The sequence below is a fragment of the Falco rusticolus genome, chromosome 9 (assembly GCF_015220075.1).
Source record: "Falco rusticolus isolate bFalRus1 chromosome 9, bFalRus1.pri, whole genome shotgun sequence".
Classification (NCBI taxonomy): Eukaryota; Metazoa; Chordata; class Aves; order Falconiformes; family Falconidae; genus Falco; species Falco rusticolus.
This window is the reverse complement of record NC_051195.1, coordinates 10,350,459-10,365,424: the sequence shown is the minus strand read 5'-3', so window position 1 is coordinate 10,365,424 and position 14,966 is coordinate 10,350,459. Positions and strand designations below refer to the sequence as shown.

Below are 14,966 nucleotides of genomic sequence, written 5' to 3'. Positions count from 1 at the left end.
ACTCTAATTCTTATAGCCAATTTCATTTTTATTTCACAAAAATGTTAGCTTACTAGCACCAGCCCTGAGGGCTACACACCGAGGTTGTTCTGTGCCCTGTTTTGCTCAGTGCCTCAACAAAGTTACCAGCTAAACTGCAATCACAGAATCTTTATTACTGAGGCTATTTTGCCTTGTAATTGAGCTTACAACTTGGAAGTCACTAAGGATGATCGTACTTTGAACTCTACAATAGTGTCTCTACAGGCTCGCTTTCAGATATCCTAGTCAAATAACTTGATTTTCTGCCTGCTAGAGAGGTGGTAAAGGCTGAGGAAATCTATTCTAGTTTGCAGGTTTTATTTTCAATAGTTAGAACACCGTTTATCCTGGACAGCAGCCTTTAGGATTCAGTGGGGCACCTTAATGGCCTTTCACCTTTTACTTGCAAAAAGTTTGAAAAAAAGGCAACAACTTCAACAAACATGAGGATCAGTACCAGGAAGGAGATAATGTTAAGTCTTTGAACACCAGTCTAGTGGGGTTAAAGACTGACGATTGCCCAAGCAGCATCCATGCATCTACAAAACAATTATTGTTTAATTAAAGATCCTGCTAAGAATCAGATATGCTGTCAGAATACCATTAGCAGCATCACTTTTGCACGTGATGTTATCAAGGCTAACATATTCCAAAAACCTGTCAAACTAAAGAGTCCAGACTTTCAGGAGCTCCTATGGTACCATCCAAGCATGAAGCACCACAGACAGTTGCCACCTCCCACAACACTGCTATACTTGGCACGACGCAGAAAAAGACGTTTCTGCAGTCTTCAAAATGAACAAATAATGGAAAAAGCCCTGTAAGCTCACAAGATCTAAAGATACTGTATTTTCCAGTGTTCCTGCTTTCCCCGCCCTAGATGAAATCCTACAGGGAAACATCCAGCAACCCTTCCTCCTCCATTCTCCCTTCCTTTTCTTGCCCCACGCTGTATTTACAGGATCCAAAGCTCTTCAGCACATTCCAGTTGTAGCCTGTGTAGATAAATACAAGGGCAAAAACCCAAAAACACTTTGGGGAGCTTGGACCACTGCCAGCTTGCCTGGGTAACTGGACTTTGCATGGAGCTGGAAGGGTGTTTTTTAAAAGGAGGGAAGCAGAAGAGAACAGCTCAAGAATCTTGGCTCAGCCCGGGCATATTTCCTCCTAACTCTGGCTAAACCTCAGCACGAACGGCTGGACGGAGGAGTCGATACGAAGCTGGGGAGCGAGGCTGCAGGGCTCTCCACCAGGACTACGGCAGAGCTTGGAGAGGCTGAAACCATGCTTTTCCTTTGGGCGCTGGCGTTTGCTTTAGTCCTGCAGGAGCAAGATCTCTTAGGTAAGTGATTCTGAGCTTGCAAAGCAGAAACTATAGCTTCACTGTAGCGTGGTCAAAGCCTTTGCATGGAACGGGAGGGGGAGGTAAAGAATTGCTTACTCTGTGGGTTTTATATGAAGGTGACACAGGTATGTGTCAAACGTCTGTGGGAATATTGGTTTTGACAGGAAAAACTCCATTTTTGTGCTATTAAAGTCTGTCCTGGAGGCATATGGCTTCGGTAGAGATTTTTCACTTTTCACAGGAGATACTATTACTGTATTTTCAGAAATATAGAACCACATTCAGGTGTTGCAGCCAGCGCCCTGCATTTCCATAATTACTGTTCTGGCAGCCATATTAACATACGTACTAATCTACTCAGCAGTGAGATCGAAGTTCAAGACTGATATAAAAAGATCTTCTATTATTTAAACCTTTCTTTTTAGATTTGCTCTAACAGCACCAAGTTTTTTTCTTTTCTGCTTTGGATTACTTATTCCTGAGATTTTGAGGCACATAACACCTTCCCCAAATGCCTTGGGGACTACTAACACAGAACATCTGATAAGCTTGCATCTGAATTTTACTGTCATTAACAACAGATTAGTGCTGGAATAACCTGTAATCATGTTGTAGCTGACAGTGGACTGAAAGCTATTCGGTTTGGCTGGTTTAAGGGTTTATAGTCCCTGTGTAACCACAAACCTGGCTTCCCAGCCTGTTTGTATTACGTGTTTTCTGCTAGCTGAGGCCCAGCTTTATTTTCCCTCTGCTCTTACTTCTTGACAACACATAATGTTTGTATTTCATGGCAGAGTAGTAAGTTTCCATTACAATCAAAACATTTCCTGAAAAACTGTTAGTCCCTTCTGCCCCCAAGACCTAGTCATTCTTCTTTGCCCCGACTCCCTCCTACCCCACTGGCTTTGTCATGTTTATCAGTGATGAACTGAAATACCAACACCCCAGCAAGGGTACCCTAACTTGCTTTTTACTCCACAAGTACTCACTATCCTCTTGCCAGTTTTGTGAGCTTCACAAAAAAAAAAAAAAAGTGAAATTAAAGAAGAACAAAGAAAGACTGGAAGAATGCTTTTATTTATTCCCCCAAAAGTACGGTTTTAAGCTGAAATCATTAGCAAACTCAGATAAAATTCAGCTAAATAGAATAGTACTTGAATAATAACTGCCGTGGAGACTAGTACCCAGCATCATGCCATGCTACGCACTCAGCGAATCATTTTCACTGTCCCAATGGCGTACTTTATGTCAGATGGAAAATTTTGCGTGTGTCATGGCCATGGGAGTACCCTGACTGGTTGACAGGCTTAAGAAAGTCATCCCCACTTTCCCTTTGCTACCTTTGAGTCAGGGAACCTAATATTTGATTTCCTTACAGATCCTCCCTCCCAATCCCCATGGCTTCATCTTAAAAATGGTTTGGGGGCTGGCCAATGTAGAATTTATGTTTTAATCCAGCCATTATTATGAACAATCTCCTGTTCACGGAGCTCAGCCTTTGAACAGCCCAGGAGAAGAGGCTGGCATGGGAGCCCTTCTGGACCCAATGACGTGCTCCTGCCTCGTGGCCACAGTTCTTCGTTCTTAGCTGTCCTTGCTGGGTTAGGTTGTGCGGTGCTGCTCAAGTGTAGCTTACAATGTAGCCTGGGGCACTAGCACATTCAATACATGCCTCATTTAAATGTGTTTCCGTTCTTACAAAAACCTCCAGGCAAATTGTTCCGAGGGGTGCAGCACCCCAACAGCAAAGCCTTTGCTCCACATTTATGCATGGCAGAGAGGTGACTTGGAGTCCTCAGGTAACCAAGTACCTGGCAAGCAGGCTGGCCCCACTGATAGGCTCCATTTAGCTGAGCAAACCAAACGCTGAGCACGCTACTAGGGAAAGAGCAACAGGAGAGCTCCGTGGAAGCACTGCTGCTCAATACTCCAGGCTGGCAAGATTTCTTTTTAAACAGCTGAACTTTCCTTCACTTTTTAACTACAAGTTAAAGTAAAACAAGTGTAAGCTAATATATTATGACTTATCAGAAAAATTTGGATCCTCTGACATCCACATGCTATATCAAAGCTGAGAAGATCTATAAGCTAGACCACTGCCTAGAAACTGGAGAGAAAAAAAATATCCCTTCAAAACAGCCTCCTTTTGCCCCAAACTGACCACTGGCACTCTCACAGAACAGTGTTTTGCCTCCAGGAGATTAAACTATTGCATTGTAGAATTAAATCCACAATAAAAATTTATGAGAGATGTCCTATCTATGTTGGACTCATATTGGACTTATTTCTCTACTATGAACTGGTAGTGGTTTAACTTATACCCCCTGTTACGGAGATTTTCTGTCCTTATAGACACCTACCGGCATTGCTGTCTCCAGTGCAAGGATTACAGGCTTTGCAAACACTCCTCTCTGAGCTCCAACAAGGAAGGAGAAAGGAAGTTTGTCACAAAGTGTACCCCGATGTAGGTTGTTTCTTAAGGCCATGAGGCACCTGAAGTAGGGGTTCTGTACGGAAGTGAGCCTTTTCACAGATTTTTATTAACTTCCATGGCCTTTGTATCCTCCATGTGTAAAGCAAAGGTTAATACCAAACTCAGAAAAGTCCGGGGTTTAGAAATACAGGACTCCTGCTGTTCATCTGCAGGATGCAGCTGTATTTATAAACGTGGCTGATCTGCTCTGGTCAAAGCAGTTGTGAGTCTTGGCCACGAGTGCCAGGATGTAGTATGTATGTTTATGTGTGTGTGTGTATATACATATCACTATTCTACTTCCTGAGCTGTTGCAGCACACGTGAACTCTCTGTCAGAGGAAAATGTATCTTCAAGCAAGTTCTTAGACTTGTTTAAGTATTGGAAAAAAACCTACAAGGATATTATTTCATTGTGCTATCATCTTTCTTTCCACTACCATAACTTACTCATATGCAAACTACACAACCACAGAGCTGACTAATAAGTCACACTCACCTCACACACTCCCCGTGACCCTATATAGCTCTTATTACTAAACACAGACCAAAAGCCACGTCCTCATAAAATTGAAAACCTCTTTATACCCTGATACTAGTGGTCATCCTCAAATTGACGGTGGAATCAAATACTTGTGTTATCTCACCTCCTCCATTCCCAAACCAGCCTTAAGCACGCTCACTCTACACAACTTACATTCTTAACATATGCTACAACACGGCTCCTCTTCTTCCTAAAACAGCTCATCCCTTTCTCGACACACAAGTCTGTCCCACGCAGCTACTAGCTATAACCCTCCTAACGCTCTGACTTAGTTTCCGAAACAAATTCACACAGAAATAAATACATACTAAAGTGAAACTTTTGTTTGCAGCCCAAAGCATCAGGGTATCCCACTGTAAGTTACAGCATTAATTAAAGCAAACTACCTGCAAATTATGCAGCTTATATCTCTCATCACCCCAATTCCCTGTAGTCATTTTCCATTACAGCAGCAAGCACAAGAGAATATTCCCTGGCTGCCTGATCAGAAGACCAGCATGCTGGAAATATATTCCAAGCTAACAGCTCCCTCACAGGAACATTTCATTGTTATCCTCCTTCCTTTGAATGAAAATATACAAAACTTAAGTGCTTCTTACGATCACAAATATGGTAACACAGCAGCAAATGTTTTTTCAAGTAGTAATTTTGCATCTCGTAGATAGCCATGGCAGGGGCCGTGGATTTTGCTGTGCCTGGGAAAAAAAAAATAAAATAAAAAATGCCCTACGGCAGCATGAACTACCCCTGGTCTTGCACACTCCCTCTCGACCTCCGCTGCTGGGTAAGCGTGAGCTGAAGCTCCCTTGTGAAGTGAGAATGACAGGGATCACGACAGCAAAATCCTCCTCCAAACCAAGTAGTTTTACACAGAAATAGGTGGCAGCCATCTCCTAGTCAGGGAAATTTCTGTCAAGTCCCATTTCTGATTTTGCATATTTCACAAGGACAAGTGAGTCACAGTAGGACCAGAACACATCACAACATGACATCTCACATGTAGGTTGATGGGACAGGCAAGTTAGAGGAGTGAGAACTGGTAGGATGATACCCTGACCCACCTGTACTAACGCAATACATCCCGCAACACATGAGATTTCCTATTTGGTTCTTCTCTTTCAAGGAAAAAAACCCCAAAAAGAATTAAAATAAGTTCAATCTTAACTGATCCAGGATCTGAAATAATATCCATAGAGCATATTCCACATCTTGATAAACAGAGTATGAATCAGGTCTGCAAGTTTGGAACTTTGACTTTCTGATATTTAGCTTCTAAAGTGAATATTAAAAATAATTAATTTCATGGAAGAAACTTAATTCGGATACTTGCATTATTACCAGAGGCTCATGAATCTTGGATACCAAGGAATCCCTTAGATTTTGTTCCATGTTTGAAATCTTTCCAAGACGGCATTCTGGTAGCAGTTGAAGATACAGTGAATGCATAAACTACAGATTAATCCCTAATCAGGCATTAAAAACTTTCAATGTACCTTCTTGAAATGATTAAAAAAAAAAAAACCAAGCCAAGCCAAACCAGTCCTCCTCTGTCCCCCCAAATTCTAGAAGAGCCTTTTACTGTCAGTTCTCTGTCTAATATACAAACCCTGCTTTCCATCTCCTACTTTGAATATTCCACATTTGCCCTGGATGGACATTGCAATGTCATTCTGCCATAAAAGCTAGAGCCCCATAAAGGTGTGTGTACGTATACGTATTTATATGTGTGTGTGTGTATCTGCACACATATACAAGCAAACTCCTGCAGTTGCCTCCTGTGTAAAGCATAGTAACCTATGACAGTATATAAGAAGCTAGGAAATTTTAGATATTTATTATAATTCCTGCAGTCTTTACTGCAATCACTAAAGGTAAGAATTCCCTTATCTTTAAGCAACTAGAAGCTCCAAACTCGAGAAAGAGGTTCAGAGGTACCTGAATCGCAGTTAAGCATTAGACAGTGTTTTATGGATAACAGCTCTATGCCCAGTTAAAGCTCTGCCCCTGAGCACGTAAGAATTTGAAGACAATCTGCACATTAAAAAGCATTTCCAGTACAACCCTTTCTATCCAAATAAATTACCTTTGGTGTCCTGACAATAAAATTTGATACAGATTACATTATATAGAATCCAGCTTAAAAGGAATTTGGCCACACTGGTGGTAATAAACCCCATACTGGTACAGAAAGTTAATCCGGTACTTCCATATTTAAGGATGCCAATGTAATTAAGGGTTGACATAACTGGAAACTACATGTGATACCTTTAAGAAGAGCCCCCCCAAATTAAATATGACTAACAGCCTTGACTTAACTCAGGTCTGAAAGCACTAATACTATTAGTATCAGTACAGGTCAAAGCAATTGAACCTCTCCTGTATACAGCTGCAAGTTAACTGTGCCAACCATCTTTGTAAGCTGTGTAATTTCTTGAGCTAACACTTCAAAATTATATACACATGTTCAAGTGGAGTCCAACACTTATATTTAGACAAGGCATAATTTAAGCAAAGATCAGCAAATCCCTTCAGAGGTCTGTTGCATTCTTCCCAAACTGGTTATTGGATTCATTATTTGAACCTGATACTCAAGTTCATGACCTTTTTCCTACTGGAACGTAAATCCATTACTACTCCCTTCATTTTCTCATTAGAAGCTATCTGGCCACTTTATGCAACACGCTCCAGGAATAAAACGATACTGCTAAACCTAAGACAGTGCAAACAAGATCACACAGCACAGTATGTTTTCCTGAAGGGTTATACATGTTCTCCTTTATCCTCCCTGGTCTATCCACGATTTCACACTTCCTTATTTGCCATCTGGTTCCTGTTTCAATCTCACTTGCCTTTCATTTGGCTTGTGGCCTGCTTTGTTCTACCCCTCCCTACTAAACATAACACTCCCAGTTAACTTACAAAACCACACTGATCATAGGATGATGCAAAAGGAATTTTATAGACTTTAAGACCAATTGAGAACATTATGGTCACTCAGCTTGATCTTCCCCAATAACACAGACCAAGGGACCCAACCCAGTAATTTCTACACCAAGCCTGTAACTTCAGTTTGACCAGCAAGGCACCTTTAGGAAAGATACTTACAAAGACCTGCCAGATCCGTGTGACGGCATACTTCGGTTGTCAGCCTTATTAACAGCAGCAAATGACAGTGAAGAGACAGTTGCTCAGGTTTATTCTGATGCTTAATATCAGCAACTATTTGGATGATCAAAATGAACCATTTACCAGCATCTGGATAGACAGAATCCTGGTGGTCGTAGAAGGGGACTTCTTCGGGGAGTCTGCAGATGCAACATTTGGGGGGCTGGGGGAACATATCAAATGTACAGGAGGCAGAGGAGCTAAACTGAGAGGTATTCTAAAACTAGGGCCTTTGCTCTTAACCTGTTTGCTAAAGTTGTTTTAATTCTGACTTCGTCGCTCGTTCCGTCCCCTGCTATAAGATCAAGTTTTTTACAGTCAGGCTGACCATGATACATAGAACTTTACTCTTCACCGTGCTACTTCTTTCCAACGTTAAGCATATTCATCTATTGAACACACCTTTATTAGCAACCAACTCAGCTTCTCCATTTTCCTGCTCCATCTGCTGGTCTCTGACTCTCACAGCACAGGGCCGTCAGAACCACCCAGCTTTACCGGCACCATCAACATAGCACAGAGGACTTAAATCGGAGGAAAAAAAGGCACGGGCCATTTTATGTTGAACAAAAGAGTTCTGATTCTTGATGGACAATTACCACCTGTATATCAAACAGAATGGACATCAAAAATTGAACTAAGCATCTCACAGGAAGCATCTGGTGGGAATTTGCATATGGGAGATTAACTGAAAGGTAATGTTCTCTCTGCCGTTTTGAAATGTTAGAATAAATATCTGCCTCAAGTAATCCATTAAGTTTCAAATCAGATATTTAAGACATTGAAATATGCCTCCTCCTGACAGCAAGAGTGAAGTTGCAAGTACCCCTTCATTTTAAATACGTAATTTATACAGCATACAAAGAGTTTACTTGCAAGGGCTGTTAGCTTTAAAATTTACTATCAATTTCCTGCATTTATGCATGTGCTTTGACACATGAGCAAGTAAAAATTCTAATTTAAATTTTTAAAGCGTTTCTTCAGCAAGAAGAGAGCAAGTACGTGGAAGTATCCTAAAAGGCCATCAGCCTTTTGCTTACATGGCTTGCAGCCTTCCGTTCTTCACTCCCTTTACAAGGCGACTGCTGTCATTACGTGAGGTTGCGATGCTGCCGGAGAAGGTCGGTGCCAAAGGCAGACCACGTCATTTTCTTTCACCAACTGCAACGCCGAGAAGGGCAGCAACTCATAAGCAACATGTGATTCTCTGAGCACACGGAAGTTATTGCTTCAGCTGGACTGTCTGACCATAGTGACCCAGATACGTGCCATATTTACACGGGACCGGACGTGACTTGTGAACGGCCCATCCCAGAGATAAAGGCTGTGGGTTAAGAGCTAGAGCCAGACAACAAAATTACAATAAGGTTTTTTTAGTAGCCAAAGCCTTAAGCCAAGGCTCAGAAAACAGATGCAAACTACGCTGACCAAAGTACTGGCTGTCCGGGCAGCAGCAGCAGCAACCACCCACCTGAAGTACCCCATTCCGACCTGCTGGCGAAGGGGCAAGCGCAAGGGCGCGTCTGTCTCAGCGTCAAGGTCACTAACCAGGCACAGACACGAAAGGTCCTGGCTGAGAGGGTTTCTGCTGGGTCAGCCCTCAGACAGCTCCGTACTGTGAGGTCTGGGAACTAGACACACTTTGGTTTCTACTAACTCTTATCACTCACTAACAACAGCTGTCAGGTGCTTCCAAGACACTTAGGCTTTGACTCTTAGTCAAATTTTTTAGGCACTGCACTAGTCCTGTGGTTCTGAGTAACACCTTACAGCCTCATCAAATTAGGACACGTCCTCCTCATTCAGTAAGCCCGCTACAGTTTATAACGCAGTGATGTGCTCCGAGTGCTGGAAAGTTCTCTGTCTCCATGTCAGAAGAAAGGAACCAACCAGCCCAAGGAGCCAAGCACTGCTAAGTCCTGCATTTCACAGCAACCCCTCTACCCAGCTCTCTAGACATGCATGTGCACACACCTCACAGTGAGATGCAACGGCCTTATGTAGGCTGTACATATCTACGATGGCACACCGAAATCAAGTGACACTCATCCATCACATCGAACCTCCCCATCTACGTACACCTGCCTAGACTAGCAGTCAGCACAATGCTGAGGTTTGCGCTAAACAGAATCCTCCTTCAGACGGAAGGGCTAAGCTAAAAGAATGATTAAAGGAGCATTTTGGGTAAGACCTTATATCATTTCTGCTTCAAAAAGTCACTTTGCGGATTTAAGGTCCCGTATCAGGAGAAAGGTGAAAGGAGCCCCTGCACGGTGCCAGCAGGCGTCCCCACCGTGCCATTAGGCAGTTTGGAAAGGCCAGAGAGCCTCTGGGTCAGCGTCCCATTCAGACAGGACAGACAGCTACTTCTGCTTCTCCTGCACACGAGCTCTAGGCTGTCTTTAATGGGCCACCATGCTATAAGATGCATGATCAGAGAAGGAGAAATGGCCAACGCTAACCCTCTCACGCTTCCATTTCTAGGGAATGGACAGAACTAAACAAGCCTGGCATGTAACTTCTGCGGCCAAAAGCTCCTTTAAAAACTGCACACAACCGGTGCTGGTCTTCACCCAAACCTTCCATCCAACCTTGGGATCCAGTCATCGACAGCTAGGTCAATATGGTGAAAAATAACTTCCTGGGGGAATCTCAAATTCTTCCATTTGCTCTTAGTCCACCTAATGATTTCTGCTGCCTCTTTTCACAGTTCATTTGTACTTAGATCTGGGAATGTTCCCAGCAGTCAACAACTGATCCACAGTTACTTCCTCACCATGCCTTCTGCTTGCCCTCGGCGCTCTCTCCAACATGATGGGGGGCAGTTCAGCACACAGCTGAATTGGGCCACCAGGCTTGATCCTGAGAGCCGAGATGGGAATACTGGAAAGGAGGAAATTTTATTAATCTTTGACAGTAAAATGGAGGTTACCTTGCTATTATTCTACTATTAGGAAAGCCAAGGTTTGTAGACAAAAGACTGGTCGCTGCTTTGTAACCTCTATTTCTAACTGAGAATTTCAGTATCTCAGTACTGTTCCAGCCATGATGGAAAAAACCATGTAAATACACAAACATTTTGAGAAGCAGCAGGGTTCACTTGACCACTAAGTTACAAGGTAACAACGCTCCCAAAACACCACTAGCAGCAGGAAAGGGGGGGGGTGGGAAGGGCAACTGCAAAGCATCCAGTGTTTAAGTGCCTGCCACATCTCGGCAGCTCTGTGAACAGGGACATTCTTCGGGCGTCTGTCCCGACAGCGCCACCTCCTGGTGAACGCACCACAACAACCCAAATCCAAATCTCACTGCAAATGAGCCACCACCAGTTCTCTCTTACGTCTCTAAATAACACCTGGGACATCAGATGACATTCTAAAGCTCTCCTCTCTGCCCTCCGCCCTCCAGCTTCAAGGATACCATTCCAACTCAGAGTACCGCTCTCATCCCACCAAACTGTAATGGCTACAACCCTTACTGACATGCGTTTGCCGTCATCTGGTACCTACACCCCAGAAATCTTGGCGTGAACTTGCGACGAAGCACTGCAGCAGTTCCAAATCGCTGCTCTTGCACAACAGTACTGAAGGTAGAACTAGTCGCTTAGGTTTCTTACTGTTCATTATAACAGAAGCTCACAGTTTCCTCTTTGTTACAACCAAACGACAAGAGAATGAGTTACTGCTGCTTTCTCATCATCAATAGTTTCTTCAGGCCTCAGACAAGAACAAGACCTAACTTTACATGGAGCAAGATATGTTATCATTTTAGTGGGGTTCACAATACTCCATTACAGTTCTATGCACACATACCAAAATCTAAATGTTACTGAATGCTGCACCGAAAATGAAATTGGTTCCATTGAAGCACAGACACCAGCACGTGCTGACCTTTCACGGACTGCACCCAGCAGAATGCAACGTTCAGAGAGCAAGAAAGCTCATGAGTACCAAGAGGTAACTACAGATAACTGACAGAGATAAGTGACTTTGTATACAGCAGCATATATGAGTGACTCGGTCAGCAAACGGCATCAGCTGTACACACTTTTATTGCTTCCCTTCCCATTGCAGTATCAGGCTGCTACGGACAAGTTGGTGGCACAGTGGAATCACCAGCTTTTGTATCTGTTCAGGGCATAAGTGGACAAACCCAGCTACTCTTCAAAGCTTTGCTGTACCAGCTGCTTCTGAAGAAAATCTGAAGAAAGAAGAGGAACTGATGTGTAAAGGCAGACCTTCCTAATGTTTAGGTTTTACACTTGTAAAGGCAGCTACAGTCTATAACCTTACCCTACACAGGTAGGAAAAAAACAGATTGTGTAAACACACACACACACAAACAAAACAAAAAACAAAACAACCCGGCCAGAGAAAACACCTTCTTCCAACCAACCATGACAGCGTGCACATGCAAGGAGACATTCATAGCACTGGGATACAGCTGTAGCTGTTGGGAGAGAGGTTGAGTTTCTACCTGGGGGTCCTACATGTGATTTCATAAACAGCGATGTCTAGCATGCAAAATGCCACTTCAGAAGTCAGAAAGGTAAGGACTGCTATCAAAAAGCTCCTGTCAACTAACTGTGGCTGTTTTTTTCCAGCTGCTGCAGACCCTATCAGTGTGTTACCTGGAAGTCTGGGAAGAGGAAGCTGGTGTAACGAACATGATACAATCCACAAACGTTTAGATATTATTGAAGAGGTAAGAGCTATTGTGCCGGCTCCTGGACCTTACCAGACCTCTGCCCATCCTGACCAAAGAAAGGAAAGAAGAATGATGTTTATAGACACTGTCTCTTCTTGATTTTGTTCTGTTCAAAGTTTGGCTATTTTTTTCAGATGTCGTGCTTTAACTATTATTACATTCTACATTATTACAAAATTATTACATTATTACAAAAACATATAATCTTCACGAATTCCAAACAACTGATTAACCAATTACTATCACATATCAGCCTTTTCTAAAGTTTAGAACTGTGCCTTTAATATAACAATCTCAGAACTGATACCGGTACAGTTTCACATCTGCTCATGTGAATTCTGCAGGTGAGTCCAAGCCTGACAGAGGAGTTTCTGCTCACTCCTGCAGACACTCGAGAGCTAAATGAACCATATGACTGAGATTCTAGGAAAGCTGCAAAGTTTGAACTTTTTAAGTTTTTTTCCCTGGTGGCTTAAGTACTCACAAGATACATATCCAGCGCTAACTATTTCCAGCTGGGTAGCTGCCAAACTACACACTGTTGGTTCTCAAATGGCAACATTACCTCTCCCCTGCTCTAGTCCCAGCCCTCTTACTTTCCACCCGTCAGCTCCTCTCATCTTCCGTGCAGATTCTTTTCTTGGGTATGATGGCGGCTCAGAAATGAGAGGGTTAAAAAAAAGTTAATGTGCAGTACCCTCCAAGAAGTCAAATCACAGGTGACTTTCATAAACGGGCTCTGTAGCTCCTGTGAAACGTTTTAATACTTCACGCCACTAGAGGTCAGCATAACAGAAGAAATATTTAAATCTGCAATGCGCCGTATCAATTCTATTAGCTGTTAGCATTATGGGACGTTAGATTTGCACTTCTGCTAACACCTTTGGTACAATTCCTTCCACTTGACCCTTTGACTACCACCTCTCTCCATTTTTCTCCCCTATTTTCATTAGAAGGTAATAAAAACAGTGGAGCATCTAGAATCGGAAGTCAAATCGCTCCTCAACATCATCAGTGAGACGACATCAAATATCTCCATTGCTCCAGGAACCCCACTTATAGACATTTTTGATGGTAAGTATCAAGTAGGATATAGCATAAGCTGAAAGCGGTGTTGCATCCGTTATTACCAAATGTGTCACCTTTTCTCCCCCTAAGATGTGAAGTAATTAATTCAATTCAGCGCAGCTAAGGTCTCAGCTGAAATACTAGGTCCAGTTTCGAACACCAGGTTTCAACAAACACTAAAGAGAGAGGGAGAAAGAAAAGGGGAAAAAACCTCCAAATATCAAATAAAGAAACACCCAGCCAAGGAGCTAGATACATGAGCTACACAGAAAGGTGGTTAAATTGAGGATGTTTAGTCTAAAGAATACTGAAGTAGCCCACCAGGACAAGTAAGGCTGCCACAAAGATGAAAGCTGTGTTCTCTTCCCCACTGCAAAAGTGAATAAAACACGAAACAATGCAGCAAGAAAGACTCAAGTAAAGCACAATGTAAAGCTTTCTTACAAGGACAGTAAACCACTGAAATGATACAACTGTCATTTCCCCAGCACTGGAAAACTAAACAAGCATCACAGCTTAGAACAGCAGGACGGACTGAGCAGCCTCAAGGTCTCTTCCAGTTTTAAGATCCTGTGATTCTTTATAGTTTCATGTGTCACACATGAAACAAAGCAGGGCAACAACATACAAAAAAGTTATTGGAAGTATTACCATTTTTATACGTTAAATCAAATTTTGACATGCAAGGCCCTCACACAAAACATGCTCCTGCATAAACACTTGTGGAATAAATTAAACCACAACAGAAACCAGTTAGATCACGCCACCTATTCTACACAGCTTCTTACAGTGCTCTGTCCTCTTCATTCTCTGCCCAAGTATCAATAGTGCATTTAACAAGGTGAGAGAGATTCCCGGTGGAAAATAAACCTCTTGTGGAAAGGTATGGGCACCCACAGACATGTTTATGAAGTCAGACTTGTCAGTGTTTGGGGTTTTGTTTGTTCATTAAAGGTAATGGGCACATAGTATAGAGCACTTGGGTGATGGAAAGTGGGCTCCAAGTAGACAGCAGTAGAGTTTATGTTGGTTTTTAGTTCTTGCAGGTGGCTGTATGGATCTGGTCACCATGACCGACACCAACTCTGTTATTCATTAAAACTTCCAGTTTTCTATAAGGGACAATTAATAACGAACAATTGAGTTACTTCCCTGCAATGATAATTTCTTTTAAAAATGAATAGTATTCCAGTGAAGTGTTACAATGAATTTAAAATGAAAGTCCTAAGTCAATCTCAGTGTATTTGCAGCACATCTATAGTAAGTACCACTCTGAGCTTGCAACTACTGCCAAATGGCTCAAGAACTGCAGACAGGACCTTTCTTCTGTGATTCGGTGAATCAAAGTGACAACTCCCCAGTTTAAAGTAGCAGGGTTCATATTTTAAACTGTGTTTATTCACAAAGATTGATTCTGATTTTATAACCAAAAAAAATTATCTCAACTCTTCTCTATACAGATACCAGCTGAGCACCGTGAAGACAGAAGACAGCTGAATGTAGCAGTATAGTTTTCGTGAATAGTTGCACTTTTGTTCATTTAATAAGCTTCTGTTTCCAGAATTTGAGCAGGGATGAACAATCTTCAGCTGTAGTTTGCCTTACGTGTTCCTGTGCTTTATAATAAACAGGTACTTGCTTTTA

The 14,966-nt window shown here is 42.4% G+C and overlaps 1 protein-coding gene across 1 annotated transcript; it reads left to right on the top strand.

Annotated features, from left to right (window-relative positions):
- Nucleotides 1-971: 971 nt before the first annotated feature.
- PLAC9 (placenta associated 9) lies at nucleotides 972-14,966 on the top strand. Its single transcript, XM_037399540.1, has 4 exons — nucleotides 972-1,363; nucleotides 12,151-12,251; nucleotides 13,208-13,328; nucleotides 14,783-14,966. The coding sequence occupies exons 1-4, from the start codon at nucleotides 1,306-1,308 to the stop codon at nucleotides 14,791-14,793; spliced, it is 291 nt and encodes a 96-aa protein (XP_037255437.1). The 5' UTR covers nucleotides 972-1,305; the 3' UTR covers nucleotides 14,794-14,966.

What these genes read in the sequence shown, in the direction of transcription:
- PLAC9 (XM_037399540.1), top strand. Translation starts at nt 1,306, where the DNA reads ATGCTTTTCCTTTGGGCGCTGGCGTTTGCTTTAGTCCTGCAGGAGCAA. An exon ending in GCAGGAGCAAGATCTCTTAG is followed by an intron (nt 1,364 to 12,150) that starts GTAAGTGATTCT and finishes GTTTTTTTCCAG; the next exon opens with CTGCTGCAGACCCTATCAGT. An exon ending in GTTTAGATATTATTGAAGAG is followed by an intron (nt 12,252 to 13,207) that starts GTAAGAGCTATT and finishes TATTTTCATTAG; the next exon opens with AAGGTAATAAAAACAGTGGA.